At 47.5% G+C, this 20,294-nt stretch overlaps 1 protein-coding gene across 2 annotated transcripts; it reads right to left on the bottom strand.

Moving 5' to 3' along the window:
• Positions 1 to 399: 399 nt before the first annotated feature.
• TAF1B (TATA-box binding protein associated factor, RNA polymerase I subunit B) lies at positions 400 to 19,288 on the bottom strand. Of its 2 annotated transcripts, XM_061569100.1 has the most exons (15): positions 18,963 to 19,288; positions 15,084 to 15,182; positions 13,368 to 13,461; positions 13,127 to 13,224; positions 12,515 to 12,616; positions 12,012 to 12,144; positions 10,590 to 10,743; positions 9,883 to 9,982; positions 8,516 to 8,663; positions 6,609 to 6,786; positions 5,601 to 5,644; positions 4,835 to 4,922; positions 3,992 to 4,065; positions 3,274 to 3,472; positions 400 to 1,735 (listed from the first exon to the last, which is right to left on the bottom strand). In XM_061569100.1, exons 1-15 carry the CDS (start codon positions 18,975 to 18,977, stop codon positions 1,597 to 1,599), a joined length of 1,665 nt encoding a protein of 554 aa, XP_061425084.1. In that variant the 5' UTR covers positions 18,978 to 19,288; the 3' UTR covers positions 400 to 1,596. The 2 variants fall into 2 exon arrangements, 1 of the variants encoding a protein (XP_061425084.1); XR_009756322.1 differs by lacking the exon at positions 4,835 to 4,922 and having other exon boundaries at positions 1,584 to 1,735.
• Positions 19,289 to 20,294: the final 1,006 nt, after the last annotated feature.

Raw genomic sequence — 20,294 nt, 5'->3', positions numbered from 1 at the left:
AGAAATATGCAATCCTGCGTGAGCTGCACACTGCTCGGGTCTCTTTATGGTAGACATGGTTCTCGTCGTGGGAACGTGGAATTTCCACTCCTTGGCTTTGGGCAGCCAACGGATATAGGAGCAGTGAGCAAGCAGATGTCGAGTTAAGCAGAAGGCTGCGAGTACAAATCCTGGTCTGAGATTGACCCATCATCCGTACGGGATTAATAAAATCTGTACCACGTTGTGGCAAGTGAAGTGGCTATGAATAGACCTGCCTCTGCTGTGGGAATGTGGAATTTACACCACTGGTTCAGGGGCTGCGGTGGCAAGATGTGATCTCCCTCCCCTGGTGTGCAGGAGGTCTTCGGTTTGATTTCGACCGCGACGCTTGTATATTTGGAGTTTTCATGTTCTCCCTGTAGTCGTGTGGCTTCATCTCCAGGTTTTCCCTCCACATTTAGAAACATGCATTTAGACTATTTTTGCTGCTATACGTTTCCACATAAGCCACTTCTTTTTGCTATAATTTGTGTCCAGGTTCGCTTCTGAAAAAGAGCTTCATAGCTGTGAGCTTCACCTGTTAAAATAAAAGTTTTAGTTTATAGTTTAGTTTAAGTACCACCCGCTCGTATAAGCAGGAAACGACGCTGACGTGTTTGAAACGATAAACAGGAGGTGGGTGTTTGGAGGCCGGGCAGCTGAGGGGGTCAGAATGGCTGTGTTGGAGACACCAAGAGTTGGGATTTCACCCGCCCGCGATTAGGCCGGGTTTTCAAGTGTAGCGCAATCGCGGATCTCAAGCCCAGTCACCAACCATTCCACGCAAGAATAACGCGTAACATTTGGGTTTCACTTAACGCTGCACCTTCAAGATCTGAAAATGAAATGTTTTATGACCTTGCAACACTCTTTGCAGGGAACATAAAAGGCATGCATGCCCCCTAGTGTGGATGAGAGGCTGCTGACGAACCTGAGGAAGTAGTTCTGATGTTATCTTCCGGGGTCATTCTCTGAAACAAAGTGCTCGACTGCTCGTTGCCAGAAGACCTTAACGCCACGATTCATCATCAACAGCCATGCTTAATCCACTGCTGGACGAAGGCCTCTTTCCAGGCTGTTGCCACCTCTCAGTATCCTGCGCTAAGAACACATTTACCTAGCACTTTGCACACGAACTGAGCTCATTGGTCCATCTCCACGCTCGGAGATGTCCCCCTCGGACGCGTTCTGTTCCTCGATGCCGATGTTGCAGCCGGAATATACTTGCGAGATGTCGCATGGAAAGGATGACGAACGGCGGGAAGTGGGTTGGGGGGGCAAGTTTTGGTGTTAACTAGCTCGTCCGGTATGCAGCAGGTCGTGGGTTCGATCCCAACCCCTGACGATGCCTGCATATTTGTTGCATGTCTCTCTCCCCGTGGTCACGTGGAATCTTTCTCCAGGTGCTCCGGTTTTTTCGCTCCACATTTCGAATGTGCGTTTAAATGTCCACATGATAAGCCACTTCATTGAGCTATCATTTGTGGCCAGGTCGCTTCTGAAAAAGAGCGACATAACTTAGTGGGCCTTACCTGATAAAATAAAAAGTTCATAGGGTGTTTAATAGTTTGGCCACTAGCGTTGCCTGGGCAGCGCGCGCACGGCCGGCAGCAACTTCTTCTCGATAGAGCGAATCGCGCCGAGGATGTCACTCTGCTCGGCCCCCAGCAGCGATGCCGTCACCTCCAGCACAAAGCGGAAGCTGTGGGGCAGCCTGGGGGGTCACGCACGCGGAGGGGGGGGGGGCGACAGCCAGAAGTGAGCATCATGCATCAAAAACTTCAGATGTTCAAACCAAGTGCCAAAGCAATGTCCTCAATGCAAATGCGCTGCTGATGTGGGAAATCATAACCGGTGCCCCCCCCTTACAGAAGCGAAGGCGACATCGTCTGACAGCAAGATGGGCCTGGGTTCGAGTCCCCATTTGGGGGGCCTTTCTGTTTTGAGCTTGTATGTTCTTCCCATGTCCTCCACGAGTTTCCTCCGGGTTCTCTGCTTTGCCCGAATAACTTAAAAACCCACACACAATGCAACTGGCATTGGCAAAGACATTCCAATGCTGAACAATTACCCACAAATGACTCAACTGGAATTACATAACGCTAAATTGTCACCCCCAAAAATGAAAGCTTGGCAGAATCCTCCTGGAGTCTTGAGTCTCTGTGAGGCTTTCCTGGGTAAACAAGCATTATAATAATCGTTGGGTCACATCCTACACATGGACGGTACACAGGCATGAGCCTGCAAGCACAACGCAGGCTGGGCAAACACTGCAGAAGACGTCACTAAACAAGCTGCATCGATGCTGCTCACGAAGGTGCTGGTATTAATTCAGGTTGGAATGCAATGCGAGTGGCAGGCGACGTGGTTGTGGGGTCGATGGTGCCCTCGGGGTCTATCCTATTATCCGTGTTTACTCTCGCAAACCACTCCCTTTTATACGGGCGGCGAAGCGCAGATAAACGCGGATGATCGGCCAAATTTTCCGCCACTGTCAAATCACTCGGATGACAGCAGGAACCTTCCTGCTCACAACGCGATTTGGTACGGATCAATCGGCGGCACGGATAAGGACGGATAAGGATGGATAAGGATGAATAATCAGCCAACTGTCAGGACGAGCTTTGCTCTGCCAGCAATACCGGCGCTGGGAATTAGCTGAGAAGGAGTCAAATGTTAAGTGATGCCCACGGGCGAGTGGGTTGTTGCCACAGCATGGGTGGCACCTCCATCCCACAAGTGTGGGTGGGTGGGAGGGAGGGAGAGCTGGCATCTACTTGCATAGATGGCTTGGGAAATGTTTTCGAATTTGGAAAATATGAACCTTGACACCGGTACACAATAGCTTACTCTTAAGAGTGACGTGACAGGATCTTTAATATCAACTTTGAAGCAGACGGCACGCAGAATATTACTGTTAATACGCCCGCAGTAATAACCAGGGCGACTAACAGGATGCCAACCGCGAACCTCTGCAACAAGCAGCGAACGCGCTACCGATGGGCCATGTCATCGCCCATGACCAGGGATTGGCAACCAAAATAACAGGAGCCATTTTATTCGAATACGGTAAAAAAAAAACTCAATATGTCACGAAGCAGTCCTTAAAGAGCTGCACGTGGCTCCAGAGCTCCAAGTTGCCAACCCCTGCCCATGACAATGGGCTGTGGGCTATTTTTCCTCCTGGGCCTGGCAAGTTGGGGGTCCATGACTCCATGCGCCACTTCCCGTGTCCGACGTTCCCCCACGTACCCATGTTTCCCAGGCTGGCGGGGCGTGCTCCAGTAGCGTCCGCTGCTCACAACGCATCTCTTGAGGCGTTTGTCCATCACGCCAACGACGGCGTGGCCGTAAAAACGCGACGCCGAGTCAGCTCCAGGCCCCGGCGCCTCCTGCTGCTCCACTCCGGCCAGCGAGCGCCGCACCTGGTGCTCCAGGTCCAGCGCCAACTCTGTGCCGGGGTGGGGGGGGGGGGGGGGCGGGCCGGTAATCCCACAATGCACTGCACATCGTCGAGTGCCCTGACCGCAGCACTACTGGGCTGGGAGTTGTCACCCGGTTCACATCATTGGTGAGTTACATCTAAACCTGTTCTGGGCACCATTTTCACCAATGTGCCTTGACCGGCAAGGAGAAGCATGGTCATTACAGGCATGGCGTCGGTAGGCCCTCATCCAGCAGTGGATTGACATACGACTGTAAATGGTTACTGTTATTATCTGGCCAGGTGGCTCCGTGGTAGAGCGAGTGGCCCGCAATCGGAAGGTTGCGAGTTCAGATCCTGTTTCGGGGTTGACGTAGCCCATTGTCCCTGCTGGAGCCGATAAACAGAATACAACTCTGTTGTGGGCAAGAAGTCACTGGTAGTTGTCTTCTGGATAAACTCGCCCCTGCCATAGGAATATGGAATATCTACAATTGGCTCAGGAGTATGGTGATGACTTGCTGTTGCTGCTACTAAGTGACTCACTCTGCCTTTTGGCGCACATGAAGTGGTAGCTGCGGGAGCTGTAGTAGAACGTACGGCTTTGCACCCAGGCCCGCCTAAAAAACGACAACAACACACGGACACAATAACCCTAATGCAGACGTCCCTCGACTTGCAATGCAATTACAGGCAACAGAAAAATGAGGCTGAGTCTATTTTTCAAGGGAGAACTGCGAAGCGAATAAAATACGGAACACATTTGGATAAAACAAATATCGAAGGCCGGTTGCAATGCTGAGCAGTATAGGAAAGCCTTCGATTCATACAACGTTTAACAAGTCTGCAGGATGAAATCTACAAACAGCGGTTAATATGACCAAAGCTGGTCAATTGTAAAACGAGGCAAGGGGCACGGTCCCAACAGCACTTACATTCGTAACATCTAGCAACAAGTCCACCTGTCTGCATCATGAGATGCCATCGCACAAGCGTTTCACAGGTACAAGTTTGACTGTTTAGTCTCACGGCGCACCCAGACTGGAAGGAAGGCATGTAAAGATGCACGGAAGTAGAGAAGCAGCACCCTTCCGATGCATACAAACATCCAAGCAGCATTTTTATAGATGCAACGATGCGGAGAAGCAGAGGAGCAGCACGCTTCTGGATAAAGAGACGGAGAGAATGAGCACGCTTCCAGACACAGAGAAGCAGAGAAGACAGAAGCAGCACGTTTCCGGATGCAGAGAAGCAGAGGACCAGCACGCTTCTTTCTGGATGCAGAGAAGCAGCACGTTTCCAGACGCGAAGAAGCAGAGGGGCAAGCATGCCAGCGAGGCATCGTGGGCCGCGGGTGCGGTTGGCCGTCGCGGCGTCACGTGACCTCACCGGGAGCCGACGCGGGCCTCGGCGTCGCGCTCTCGGCTAGCGAAAGGCGTCGCCGCGCGGCACCAATCGTCGAAGCAAAACCACGGCTCTGCAGCAACGACAGAAGCAAACCTTGGGCTCGCCGATTACGCTCGACTCTCACGCACGCAATGACTTAAGTGAATCAGATTGCAGGTTTTATTTGTCAGCAGCAAGGGCCCGATGAGCTGCTTGGCTCTATTTCAAGGGCGTCCTGCGACTGTACAGATGTTGTCCAGTACACAGCTCTGAGTTACAATCACAGCGACAATGGTCACAATATTAATGGTAAGTATCGGGTGTACATGTTACAGGAATAGAGAACCAGTTGTAAATGTAAAGAAAAGAAAACATTTTATGGACAAAAAATAAAGGAAACCATTTCATTTAACAAAGCAAACAATCAATAACCGAGAACTCTACGTGTGATCCACAGACTTGGGCTCACGCTTCTCTGCGGATCTATTATAACTACATCTGTGAAGGAACCTGAGTTCTAGGAGCAAACGGAGGTTTCTCACGGCCGGCAATGATTGAATTCCCAAATATATTGTGATGGGCATTCCAAAACGAGGGAGCAGCCACATTTTTCACAGACGACATGCAAATTATATCAGAATTATTAAAAACAATGTTCACGACCAACGCGGCATGGGAAAGCTTTCATCCAGCCATGGATTTTCAAGGGGGCTGTAAAAATATGTTGTATGCATGCCCTGAACCCATGACTCCAGGAACTTCCACGTACCTCCTGGCTTGGCAGGGAGCTTTCTCACGGCTCTCGATATTTTCCTGGTTGAAAGCACAAAGCGTCAGCCCCCACACAAAAACACCAGAGCGCGAGGGTGACGGTTAGTGTTGGGCGTTCAGGCCTAGGGTCACTGTTAATGTTTCATGTCAGGGGTAGGGTTAGTGCAAGTGTCAGTTTGCACATTCTCGGTTAGGACTAGCGGAGATGGTTGTGTTGGCTTGGGGTTTAGAACACAGACCTGATAGGCACCGATGAGATCATCATGGGTTATAATCTGGGAAGCCGCTATTACCAAAGTAGGCAGTTAATGGCCTTCGTCCGGTCAGCAATGACTGCACAAAAAAGACAATGAAGATTTTTTTCCTTCTTCAAATTTCCAGATCCGAGAATCAAAGCGATGTTTGGCTCGTCAGCCCAAGAAGTTGCACGTGGAAAAGTGCAGTGCACCTCGCGTGGATACGACGTGACTTGAAGGGTTCTCAGAGGTAGTTCTGCGACATTAGCTTCCACGAGCTGCTCTTGTTACACACAGGGGTGATGCATCACGGCTCTACGAGAATTCTGAATGTGCACTACATCTCATTCCATTGTGCCAATAGCACAGGTGAGATTAGATTGCTAAACTAAACAATTTTAATTTTATCAGGTCAAGCCCAGAGCTATTAGTTATTTTTCAGAAGCAACCTGGTCACAAATGATAGCTAAACAAAATGCCTTAAGTGGAAATTTATAGCAGCCAAATACCCTAAACGCATGTTTCTAAATGCGGAGGGGAAAAATCAGAGGACCCGGAGAAAAATCCACGAGACCACGAGGAGAACACACAAACTCAAAACATACAGGCATCGTCAGGGTTGGGATCGAACTCGCAACCTCCTGCATACCTGGCGAGGAAGATAACATCTTGTTATCGGGGGCGTGGGCTGAAGGAACGAAAAAAATTATTTGAAAAAGAGCCATGTTTTACAGATGCTAGTGCCGATGAATAAAGGCGGCAGGACGCACCACTCGGTGCAGTCGTCGAGCACCAACAGCAGCTTGAGCGCCACCAGGATACTCGCCACCGCCACCAGCTCCAGCCGCAGCGTCTTCCAGCGTCGCGCCGTGGGGTCAAAGGTCAGCCGAGAGGGAATGAGCAACTGTGGCAAGGCCATCACCCAGCAGCACCAGGGCAGCAGTGAGTCTGCAGGGGGCACAGCAGGGGTAAGCGGACACATGCCACCGCCTTCACGCACGAGCAACAATATCGATGAGCAGAAAATTCGCCTCCATATATATTCGTGCCACCACATATTTTTAAAAAACCAGTCTATTGTACATTCCATCATCAGCCAGCATAGGCTTGTGGGAATGGATAATATCAGCAACACTGGTTCAATACAAGCAATACTTCTGAAATTGTGCACCTAAACATCGAGCCATTCACCAACACAGAGTTTCCTTGTGTTGAACCACTGCTGCTGAAAATGCACTCTGAGAAGGCAGTGTGGCTGAAGGATTGTATGCGCGAGGATCACGAGGGGATGTGTGGTGCACACGTGCATATGCTGTGCCCAAGGGTTACGTTTGACCACGTGGTAGGCATGATACAATTCACTTCTCCTCCTCTGTCAGCAATTCTATGAATTGTCACGATTCAGAATTGTGAATCAATTATAAAAAAAAATAATGATTGGATTGTTTTGATGTTTGTTTTATAAAGATTATTTCGTTTCATTAGCTAAAGTGTAACAATGACATATGCTTTTCATACCATTGGCATAAACGGTCATTTGTCGATTCTCAAACGCACGATTAACTCTCCCTATCATGAGTTTAGGAATACATTTTTAACAAATTAGATTCGAGAACACGCAAAGGTGTAGTTGCTCACAAACAGCAGGAAAGCACAACGCCCCCCTCATGCACTGAACGCGTGTCACATGACCACCACATTGCATGTACGATGCACTCAGCCTTATCTCAGCCACCAGCGTGAAAAAGCATGATCGTACGGAAGTATTGTTGTTTAATTCTTGATTTGAAGTTTTCGTGACGGTAAAGTCACGTAGGTAAAAAAGAAAAGAAAAATAAATTAAATCACGACGTTTCGGAGGTAACACAAGCTTCCGTCTTCTAAGAGGAGGCAACACAAGCTTTCTTCTTCAGGCAATTTTGCTGTGACAGTGCCACCTGAAGACGGAAGCTTGTGTTGCCTCCAAAGAGTATTGTTGTTTAGGCCGCAAACTGCAAAACAGTTCAAAATGTCGTCGTCCCATCGGTCAGTAGAGAAATAACGAGCCTGGTCTACTCCCGTCTCTTGGTACTGGGCAGGTCGAGGTGGTGCAGGAAGCTCGCTGCGAGCGCGTGTGGATGTGTGACCACTGTGGTTGTTGTGGTTGGTGTTGTGGTCATTGTTGTGATTGTTATGGTGGTGGTACCAGGCAGGCCTAGGTGGTGCAGGAAGCTCGCTGCGAGCACGTGTGGATGTGTGACCACTGTGGTTGTTGTGGTTGGTGTTGTGGTCATTGTTGTGATTGTTATGGTGGTGGTACCAGGCAGGCCTAGGTGGTGCAGGAAGCTCGCTGTGAGCACGTGTGGATGTGTGACCACTGTGGTTGTTGTGGTTGGTGTTGTGGTCATTGTTGTGATTGTTATGGTGGTGGTACCAGGCAGGCCTAGGTGGTGCAGGAAGCTCGCTGCGAGCGCGTGTGGATGTGTGACCACTGTGGTTGTTGTGGTTGGTGTTGTGGTCATTGTTGTGATTGTTATGGTGGTGGTACCAGGCAGGCCTAGGTGGTGCAGGAAGCTCGCTGCGAGCGCGTGTGGATGTGTGACCACTGTGGATGTTGTGGGCATTGTTGTGGTCATTGTTGTGGTCATTGTTGTGGTCATTGTTGTGCTCATTGTTGTGATTGTTATGGTCGTGGTACCGGGAAGGCAGAGGCGATGGAGGAAGCTCGCGACGAGCGCATGTGGGTGCACGATGCTTCGCTCCGTCACCTCGGGGAAGCACGGCAGCTCAAGGAACTCAGCGAGGAGCTGAGACTCGCGCAGGACTAGTCGGTAGCGGGGCAACCACTACTCACAGGGACAGGTAGACATGAGGACCAGAGGACAGGGTGACATGGGGACAGAGTGACATGGGAACAGGGAATACATGGAAAGGGGATAGTTAAGTAGGTAATAAGGTTTATATTATTTTATTATTTCCCTTCTACGTGACTTTACCGAAAGAACCAAGAAGAGGTAATAAGGTAGTTATGTGGGTTGGGAGCCAGACAGTGTTGAGATGCATGCATGTTAGGCAGTGGGTATGGTGGTGGTAGTGGTGGTACCGGTAGGTAGACAGCCACCATTTAAACCACGAGGCAACACAATGCCACACACACACAATCTTTGGCAAGGGAAACCTGAGCTGTAAAGAAAATACGCAAACTCGAGGCGAGATTAAGTGTTTACGTCCCGAACGCTGACACCAGGCCAATGAATCACGCGTTAAGAACCCCACGCCTACATTGTGCCGAGTCTATTTGCGCTGTTGCTGCTGCTGCTGCTGTCAGCTTCATGTCTCAACTCTCAACGACAGTGCGGGCTTTTCCCTGCAAACACAATCGCGCCAAAACACCATTGTGAGGCTGCTGCGCGTGCGACCACCAAACACGCACCCAACGTGTCCAAACTTTTGTCGCCCACCCCACCCCACCAACGCAAACAGCCCCGTCGCTATGACCACCGCGACCAGAGAGGGGCGGCCAAAGAGGGGCAAGCTCGCTGCGTGGCGCAGACTCGGCAACACGAAGGCTGCGGTTGCTGGCACCTCACTGCCGCCTAGGGGTCGTAACGCGAAACGTCGCATCCAGCGCTGGGCAAGGTGCCGCGCCACCCGCAAGCCTCAGCACTCATTCGGGCAGAAAATCACCCGGGCGAGTTTTTTTTTTGTACTCTTAGGTTTTTTCGGTAAAGTTACGTAGGTAAAAATAAATAATAAAAATGAAATATAAATAATAATAGAAGTAAAATTATAAATCACGACGTTTCGGAGGCAACACAAGTCTCCGTCATCAGGTGGGACCGTCAAGAGCTAGATCACTTGACTTTACCGACTTGACTTTACCGAAAAAACCTAAGAGTATGAATCCTTGCAGTCACGAAAGCTTCAAATCTATTAAAAAAATTGTAGTGGGAATCATGAATTTTGAATCGCGTCTCGATGCCCCGCATGTTTAAGATCTGACGATGGGAAAGCAGCGACCGCACGCTCGCCGCCCCAGGGAGGGCTCGCCATGCCAAGTCTTACAGTCGGTCTGAAGAAACGAGTATCGTGACCGTAGATCTTCATTTCCTCGGGGAAGCTCTCAAAGGCGCTGGCGTAGGGCACAGTGCCACACCTCACGAGCCTGCGCACACACACGAAGACAAAGATCCCCCGTAGAGCCTAACGGGCTGTTGGGGCAAGTGCTGCTTGCAAGCACCTGTGAAGGCAGGCACAGAAGGTGCCTGCCTTCACCACGCCAGGCTGAATTTTAAGGGCCTGGGGTAGGACTGTGACAGCTGCTGAGGAACTTTAAGTGGACTTGGGTGAGGATTGTGTGGCTCCAGAATATACATGATACATTTTTATTTTATTTTACCAGGTAAGGCCCACTGAGCTATATAGCTCCTTTTCAGAAGTGAACGGCCCACAAATGATAGCTCAACGAAGTGGCTTGTCACGTGGAAATGTACAGCAGCCAAATACTCTGAACGCACGTTTCTCAATGTGGAGGGAAAAATCGGAGGACTTGGAGAAAATCCAAGCGACCACAGGGAGAACATGCAAACTCCGAATATACAGGCATCGTCAGGGTCGGGATCGAACCCACAACCTCCTGTATACCAGGCGAAGTAGTTAACATCTCACCACCGTGGCGCTTTGAGGGCCTTGAACCGATTATAAAGTTGGGGAGATGCCCGTGTGAGATTCTGGCCCCCAGGCGAGGTCATCCCCGGTCACGTGACGCACACCTCAGCAGGTCAAGCAGGGTGGGCGGCTGGCGCAGCCACATCAGGGCCAGGTGGCAGAAGGCGAGCGAGAGGGAGAGGTGAAGGTCTTCCACGCGGCCGCTGTGGGACAGCAGCTTCCCATCCACCGAGCCCATCTTAGTCTCGCACTCATCGCCTGCGCAGCATCGTTCATGGCACAATTCGGCAGACCATAGCGTCAAGCCCTCGTGTAATAGCAGCAGTGCGAACAGGATATATACATGCGTCAATGAGGGTTTATCGCGGTTCAGTCATCCCAGCCGGTTAGTTCAAAACACCTCAGGCTGACCCCACGACCTCCTGTCAGCGAAGCCTTTGACACTTCACCTGGACTTAAAGTACACCTAGCCTGGCACAAGGGCTTTGGTGACGTCACTGCCACTTCGTGGCGAATGGCAGCTGCTGCTGTTTCTGGATTGCGGTTCACTCGGTGTATTTTAAAAAAAATACAATCTTCACGAGCTCGAGACCAAATTACAAAGAGCCTACAACAAAATCACCTTGAGGCATATGCTACGGCATAGCATATGCCTCTGTGTGGTGTCAAAGTATACGCCACTAAGTGATACATACCGGCTTTACCGACAATTTCCATGGTGTTATCTTTGAGGGATGGAAAGGTTGCTTTTGTAATTCACATTTCCATAAAAAAATATGTAAATGCACGAACATATAGCAACATAAGATATTTATTAATCAATAGCTTATTGATAGAATGAAACAAATACTGTTAATTTTGTCATCTCATATTGAAGTATTTTCATTTCAAAACAGGGAAATGCAGGGTCCATACATATACGCTGTAAATTACGGAAGTTCTATGCTAATCCCTTTCATTCGTACGGCATTTGAGAAGAAACTTGCAAAGTGTTTTAGCAGTGCGTTGAGTCTGGTAATCCAATCGATGGCATCAGGAGTTGTTTAATGTATACGCGTTGGTGCCTCCAGTGTAAGCGTAGTATAATGGGCAGTGGTCGGCTATGTGATTAACAGATCGCCCTTCACCACATTCACAATAGGGGCCCATTCTTGCATGTTATATTTGTGAGGAAACATCCACACATGCGGTGTGTGCTATGAATGCGATTAAGCGGAAACCCGTTGCCGTCTATGCAGGCTAAAGCCGGACAATTAAATATTCGCTGTGACATTGAAGACTAATGAGGCAAAAAAAAAACATTAAAAAAACCGGGATGGTCAAAATTAGACGAATAAGAAACGATTCTCCAACAGAATTGTGATAACCAATCGTGACCATCTACGCGGGAGTGAAATCGTCACGTGCCTGCCCAACAGACGTGCGTGTATGCGAGCCATTTGGTTTTTTGGGCCGTCTTCCTTTACGTCTCTCCAGCGCTGCGAGTGAAAGCCTCTCCAGCGCCGGCGCGTTGGCAAAAGACTCACCAGAGGAGTGGCCGCTGCCGACATCACCACTTGTGGCGTCGCTCTGGGACGACCAGGCGGAGAAGGAGTTCAGGCTCGTCATCTCCAGGTCAATGGGGTTCACGCTCAGTTCACTGCCGCTATCCACCGGGCTCTGAGGCACGCGGACACAGAGACGTGCGAGACGTAAACTAGTGAAACAAAAGCAATGGCTCAATAGCTCGGTGGACGATTGGTGTGGTCATGTTGGAGACACAAAGGCCAAATCCACAGACTTAACTATTTGTTTCAAGACTCAGTTCTCAGGCTTAGAAATTCTCAGAATTGTGTTTGCATCTTGGGTTTAAACCTTGTGTTTTTTTGTGTCCTGCATCTCAGACTTAGGTCCTGAGTTTCGGGTTTAGCCCTCAAGGTTTATGCTTAGCCTTCCATTGTAGGCTACGGCCTTCAGTCTAAAGCCCTGTTTGAAGTTTTGGCCTCGCCTCTTAGGCCTGGGCCTAATGCCGGGGCTGTGCCGATCATACCGTCATCGGGGGCTTAGCAGGGGCTTCACTCTCCCCGGGTTCCACATATGCCCTGGCCGTGTACTGCAGGTAGCGCCTCCACATGTGCAGCAGAAGATCATCCTGCAACGACAGCAACCGTCATTCACTATAGGTCTTGGCCAGGCTTGGTGCATTAGCGATAGTTATACAAATTGTTGGTGCAAATGCTGTTAAAGAGCCCCTATGAAGGTGCGCAAGCACACAAGGGGGTGGGTGGCCAGCACCAGACCCAGCCACCTTTTTCTCCCAACTGTTGATATTTACACATCATACCAGGTACTCATTTGAGGCTGAATCACCATAGGACTAGTTTAGACAATCATCACTGATGTTGGCCTTGAGCAGGAATCAAGCCCGGGTCGCCAGGATTGTAGCACAGCACGCTAACCGCTACACAAACACTTCCCACACATAATCATACAGACATATGGTATGGTAGGTAACCGGAGAACTCAAAAGAAACACATGGAGAACAGGGGGAGAACGAATATACACACTCCACACAGAAAGGTGCCAGAGAAGAGAATCGAACCCAGACAATTGTCACTCTGAAGCAACAAGTGTTACCACTGCATCACCGAGCTGCCTTACCTTGAGGCGAGCATTAACGCCCAACGCTTGCAGGGCATCTGCCTGCATGCACAGCACCATCTGAAAGCCTTCGCACGTGTACCACGTGTAGCTGCGCCCTGCACACAAAGCGGAGGCAGTGCTGTGGCTTGCGCGTGGTGTGGAGCCTGAGCACGCTCAATCCCCCCCCCTAAGGAGACACAATAAATACTGTGACAGCAGTAGCAGCAGCAGTAGTGTCAAGGTGTGCCTACACTCGTACCAGATTTGTCCTTTCCCCTGATGCCCTTGCTGATGGTGATGACTTTGGCCGAGGAGTCAAAGTAGGCACTGGGGTCATCGCATTCCAGCACCTTCTGCTCACAGTCACAAACGTCCATGTAACTCTGCAACTCACAGCCACAACTTACACTGCAAACTGCATGTAAATATATTGTCTTATTGTTTGCAATTTTTCGTCGAGTGTTAATGCGATGGCGCTTTGAGTGGCGGATTTGTGCCGGAAAGGTGCGACATTTGTAAACAAAAATAAAATTGACCTGACTTGCTCACAACTGTGATCACATGATCACACGTGTCGAAAAGGTCGCGTGATTACTGTATTCGAAAAGCAACAACTCACACCTCCCAAGATTGGACAAACTGTCACGTATTCCTAGTCACGATTCAATTCTGCTTCTTTTGAGTTTAGTTTCTTATTCCGACAGTTGAATTAGAGGAATCGCAACGGTGCCATCTCAGCCCTCTTCGTCACCTGGCCACCTCGACAGCCGTGTAATTGCTGTATGCAATGGTCACATCTGTCCTTACATGTGTAGCTATGACAGGGGCTAGGAACCTGCGGCTCCAGAGACGAATGCGGATTTTTAAGCACCGCTTGGTGACGTGCCGTTATTTATTCAGGACCACCGTTTCGTATTCATATGCATTGCGGCTCTTGATATATTGAGTTTCTTCCCGAATCCTCTTCTTGTTCTTTTGGTTGCTGACCCCTGAGCGATGACCACAGGTGTGCCCGGCTATTGCAGCTATCAGCTCTAATTCTGATTACGGTGTAGGGAGTCTACCCATGCATTTAAGATAATTTAGATTATTACACGCTTTTATTTAACTCACTCCGTCTGTTGTTGTATCCTCAAATCTTGTAACTCAATTTTTGCCCACTTCCCAATGTGCTATCGACTGCAAACTTGGTATAGGTATGTCATACTGATGACAAGACTATATTCTATCATAAAAAAAGTAATATTTTTAAACTATCTTTTTTACGGGTATAATTGTCCACGCTCAACTCACGTTGGCTGTAAATAATCACGGTCCCTGACGTTATGGCAAGCTTCGGGGAGCCACTTTCTGGAGTCGTGGAGTTCTGCAATTACTCGTACGGTACATTCTAGATTTTAAGCTTTCGTGACTGCAAAGATTCATACTCTTAGGTTAATTTCGGTAAAGTCACGTAGGTAAAAAAAATAAAATAATAAATGAAAATAACTAGTGAATCACAAGTGATTTAATAGAGTTATTTTCATTTTTGTATTTTTACCTACGTGACTTTACCGAAAAAAACCTAAGCGTATCGTACGGTACATTTCATTAAAGCATGTTTTTTTTAATAAGTATTTTTTAATATTTTATTTTGCTGCTATAAATGTCCAAATCATAAGCCACTTTGTTCAGCAATCATTTGTGGCCAGGTAGCGTCTGAAAAATAAGTTAATACCCCAGTCGTCTTTGCCTCATAGGATGGGGATGGTTCAGTTTTATTTGCATATTTTTGGGTCATTTGTTGACCTTTCTTGTACTTTGCACGATCATGTTTTTGGTATTATTTGTTGTTGTAACGTTCTTACCCCGTGCACCTACTGGACATCTGTGAAAAAGAGCTTTACAGCTCATCGGATTCCTCCAGTATAAATATTCTGATTCTGTAGCCAAGTGAGCACGGGCGAGGAGACGCGGCGCTGTCGGCCCCGCTTACGTCCGTCACGGTGTTGCACGACTTGCAGTAGAAGCTCCTCTCGTCCGTGATGCCCCAGTTCACGTCCTGACACACGACGCAGCACTCCGCGTACGAATTCTGCAGCCACAAACACGGTGCGGGGTCCGAGATATGAAGCCGACTCGGCACAATGAATATTAACGATTTGCCCCCCCCGAGTTTAGACTTCTGCCCGCTGAGGTTATAATTCTGCCCCCCCCCCCCCCCCCGAGTTCAGAAATCTGCTCCCTCCCTCCATCTGTCCTGTCAACTCCCTATCCCCATGGCACCCTAAGCCAATACGTTTCAAAGACAATGCATATATTATCAGGGCATGTTTGTTTGCATATTTTGCCACAATTATGCGTGGTTAATGCAGACTTGACGCCTTGCAAAAGGTTTATATTTGGTGTTTGAACATCTGAACACCTGTTTTATTGCCAGAAAGGGAAAAAGCCCTATTCATATTTTTCATACCCATCCCTCCCTGTTCAAGTCCAGGCTCAAGACTTCCTCTCTCTCTGTCCATGACTTAACTCTCGAATTTTTAAAATTATATAGCTTATAAATAGGCCGTATATTCCCTCGTACGTCCAATTTTTGTTTACATCTTCAGATGCGGCGGTTGCCTTTACGATTCAGATAAATCCAAATTATATCGCATTCCTGTCAAACCGTACGGCTTGCCCGTATTCTTGTACAGGGAAATTGAGTTTTCAGGTCCATACGGCATACAGCCGTTTCAATACGGGCACATTTTTTGGCTATTTGTTTGTGTTAATCCCTTGTGATGATGGCACGTTGTAGGATGAACGTTGATATTTATAATGACCAATAAGGTTTGAACTGGTCTGCAATAAGGTAGTCACTGATAACAATTAGGGGTTGACAGGTCTGCATTTGCTGCGTTTGAACAAAATTTCACACGCTTGCCGGGACAATAACAAACACAATTCAAGTTACATAGAAAACAATTAACACGTGTCTTGAATTGACGGTTACACAAACTTTGGAAAAGAGACAACTGAACGGAAATCTACAATCTGCAAGCAGTGGTGCGAGTGAGTGGTGGTTGCGTTGTTGAGACCTGGTGCGGTGTGTAAACATCATCACTGGGAAGACAAAGGCGGTCGGGCGAGGGGTTGAGCACACACCCCCCCCCCCCTCGTGTGCCTTGCCGGCCTTCATTAAGTGTTCGCTAACAGCACTTGCCCCAACAGTCTGTTAGAGGCTATCCGGGCGGGATCTTTGTATTTGTTTTTTGCAGTGTGGTGGGTGATGGTTGAACAACGCAGTATGGATGAGACCAAACGGTGTCTAAACTCAACTTTTTTTTGTTATTTTACCAGGTAAATGCCCACTGAGCTATACAGAACTGTTTCAGAAGCGACCTGGCCACAAATGACAGCTCAACGAAGCGACTAATCATCACGTGGAAATGCATCGCAGCCAATTACCCTGGGACGCATGAGAGCATTTGGCTGAGAGAGAGGCACGCAAACTCCAAATACACATTCTAGATTTGAAGCTTTCGTGACTGCAAGGATTCATACTCTTAGGTTCTTTCGGTAAAGTCACGTAGGTAAAAAAATAAAAATAAAATAAACTATTATTTTACTTCTATTTTTTTTACCTACGTGACCAACAGGCACCATTCAAAGTAATAAAATAAAAATTATATAAAAAGTAAAAAAATGTATTATTTTATTTCTATTAATATTTTTATTTATTTTATTTTTTACCTACGTGACAAATAGGCACAATTCAAAAGAATAAAAATTACATTATTTTAATATTTTATTTCTATTATTTCTATTTTTTTACCTACGTGACTTTACCGACAAAAACCTAAGAGTATGAATCAAAATACACAACAGGCGTCAAGGTTCGAACCCACGACCTCCTCGCATACCAAGCGAGGTAGTTGACATCTGGCCTAGCGTCGTTCGACCCAAGTCGTCCACGTGCGAGGAGGGATCAGTGGAGTGGGCACACGTGGCAGTCGTCGCTGTTATTGTTGCTGCTGTTATTGTTGCTGTTGTTAGTGTTGCTGTTGTTATTGTTGCTGTTGTTAGTGTTGCTGTTATTGTTGCTGTTGTTAGTGTTGCTGTTATTGTTGCTGTTGTTATTGATGCTGTTGTTAGTGTTGCTGTTGTTAGTGTTGCTGCTGTTAGTGTTGCTGTTGTTAGTGTTGCTGTTGTTATTGTTGCTGTTGTTATTGTTGCTGTTGTTAGTGTTGCTGTTATTGTTGCTGTTGTTATTGTTGCTGTTGTTAGTGTTGCTGTTATTGTTGCTGTTGTTAGTGTTGCTGCTGTTAGTGTTGCTGTTGTTAGTGTTGCTGTTGTTAGTGTTGCTGTTATTGTTGCTGTTAGTGTTGCTGTTGTTAGTGTTGCTGTTGTTAGTGTTGCTGTTATTGTTGCTGCTGTTATTGTTGCTGTTGTTAGTGTTGCTGTTGTTAGTGTTGCTGTTATTGTTGCTGCTGTTATTGTTGCTGTTGTTAGTATTGCTGTTGTTATTGTTGCTGTTGTTAGTGTTGCTGTTGTTAGTGTTGCTGTTATTGTTGCTGTTGTTAGTGTTGCTGTTATTGTTGCTGTTGTTAGTTGCTGTTGTTAGTGTTGCTGTTATTGTTGCTGTTGTTATTGTTGCTGTTGTTAGTGTTGCTGTTATTGTTGCTGTTGTTAGTGTTGCTGCTGTTAGTGTTGCTGTTGTTAGTGTTGCTGTTGTTAGTGTTGCTGTTATTGTTGCTGTTAGTGTTGCTGTTGTTAGTGTTGCTGTTGTTAGTGTTGCTGTTATTGTTGCTGCTGTTATTGTTGCTGTTGTTAGTGTTGCTGTTGTTAGTGTTGCTGTTATTGTTGCTGCTGTTATTGTTGCTGTTGTTAGTGTTGCTGTTATTGTTGCCGTTGTTAGTGTTGTTGTTAGTGTTGCTGTTGTAGTTATTGTTGCTGTTGTTAGTGTTGCTGTTATTGTGTGCTGCTGTTATTGTTGCTGTTGTTAGTGTTTCTGTTATTGTTGCTGCTGTTATTGTTGCTGTTGTTAGTGTTGCTGTTGTTAGTGTTGCTGCTGTTATTGTTGTTATTGTTAGTGTTGCTGCTGTTATTGTTGCTGTTGTTAGTGTTGCTGTTGTTAGTGTTGCTGTTATTGTTGCTGCTGTTATTGTTGCTGTTAGTGTTGCTGTTGTTAGTGTTGCTGTTGTTATTGTTGCTGTTGTTAGTGTTGCTGTTATTGTTGCTGCTGTTATTGTTGCTGTTGTTAGTGTTGCTGTTGTTATTGTTGCTGTTGTTAGTGTTGCTGTTGTTATTGTTGCTGTTGTTATTGTTGCTGTTGTTAGTGTTGCTGTTATTGTTGCTGTTGTTAGTGTTGTTGTTAGTGTTGCTGTTGTTAGTGTTGCTGTTGTTAGTGTTGCTGTTGTTAGTGTTGCTGTTGTTAGTGTTGCTGTTGTTAGTGTTGCTGTTATTGTTGCTGTTATTGTTGCTGTTATTGTTGCTGTTGTTAGTGTTGCTGTTGTTAGTGTTGCTGTTATTGTTGCTGTTGTTAGTGTTGCTGTTGTTAGTGTTGCTGTTGTTAGTGTTGCTGTTATTGTTGCTGCTGTTATTGTTGCTGTTGTTAGTGTTGCTGTTGTTATTGTTGCTGTTGTTAGTATTGCTGTTGTTATTGTTGCTGTTGTTATTGTTGCTGTTGTTAGTGTTGCTGTTATTGTTGCTGCTGCTATTGTTGCTGTTGTTAGTGTTGCTGTTATTGTTGCTGCTGTTATTGTTGCTGCTGTTATTGTTGCTGTTGTTAGTGTTGCTGTTATTGTTGCTGTTGCTTGCTGTTAATGTTGCTATCGCCGCGACTGCGGATGTTCGCGAATGTGCCCCGGAGGCCCGGAATCTCACTCACCGCGTCCTCGTGCATGACTCCGGCTCTGCGCTCTGCTCCACGTGCGCTCTAAGTACAGCAGCTACAATAAAAGCAGACACAACCACCCCGACAAAACAAAGTCACCGGATCAGAAAGAGGTCTGCCCGTATGTGGGGAGTAGGCGTGGGTACAACGCAGCGACTTGGCACACTGTGAGAGAGAGGGGGGTACAGCTGATGGGGGCCTCTGCCGGTCATCTCAGTCAGCCGGGTCTGTCCCGTGACCCTTCCACACTTCACGCGAGAGCCTCAAGGTGCACCTAGCCTGGCACATGGCGCGTCCTTGCCCATGTATGGTCGTGTGGATCGTCAAATCGATGGTAATTTGGATCGATTCTGCGCAGTCGATCCGATAGCCAGCTTCAAAGTAGATCGCAATTTGCGGGTTAATCGCTGCGTCGATACCATTGCTAATCGATCCATGGATCGAGTAATCCCCATTGGTTAGTGTGATCCCCTCCCTCCTCTTTGTTGATTGGCTAACTGCATTAATTGTATCGCAGTGCTGCGATTGGCTGGGTGAGACGATGTACCCGAGATGCGAGTTCTCTAAAACCGCTCTCACCCGCCGTGGTTAAGTGGTGAAGTAAAGCAATTCCAATTGGCAATTCCAATTCACCCCCCTCCACCCTGCATGCATGTGGCAATTATCTAATCACGCCTGAAAGCCGGCGTAGGGTATCCCTCAATCGGCACTGGGCCGATCAAGGGTTGTAAATCAATATATCAACCAGCATGTATCGTCGATGCCGTTTATTCGGAGACTATCAATTTAAAAAGTTAATCGAAATTCCGATATCTTTTAATCACACTTGTCATTGATATGAGTTAGTGGTGAAAAATATGGATTTTTTGTAAAATATACCGTATAAAGTTTGTTTTACAATAACATTTTTATTATTCTATCTACGTGACTTTACTGAAAGTCCCAAAGAGTATATTAGCACAAGTTACAATACAGTACACGTTTTAAGAGTGCTAATGCTTCGTCCCTCACAGGGTTTGTGTGCACCTGCTGTAAAAGCGCAGCCCTGCAATTGCTCGCTCATGCGACCGCTGGCGAAAAGTTCCTCCACTCGGAGGGAGCTCAAAACGAGGGCCTCTCAATTGTGTTTTGGCCTAAACCTTCCACACCCACCAGAGACGTCTTGCAAAATAACAACCGGCTCCACGTGTTATCATTCCACGAGTCGTCGCCCAACGGGTCACGTGAGTCCTCTCAGCCAATCAGCTGCGCGATAGTCGGCACATGGCGGACCCCTGGGGGCGGCCATGTTAAGTTATTCTTTGGGTCTTTAGGTAAAGTCACGTA

Source organism: Lethenteron reissneri, chromosome 42, assembly GCF_015708825.2.
Source record: "Lethenteron reissneri isolate LAM-NWPU_2019-01 chromosome 42, ASM1570882v1, whole genome shotgun sequence".
NCBI classification, from domain to species: Eukaryota; Metazoa; Chordata; class Hyperoartia; order Petromyzontiformes; family Petromyzontidae; genus Lethenteron; species Lethenteron reissneri.
This window is presented reverse-complemented; position numbering and strand designations above follow the sequence as displayed.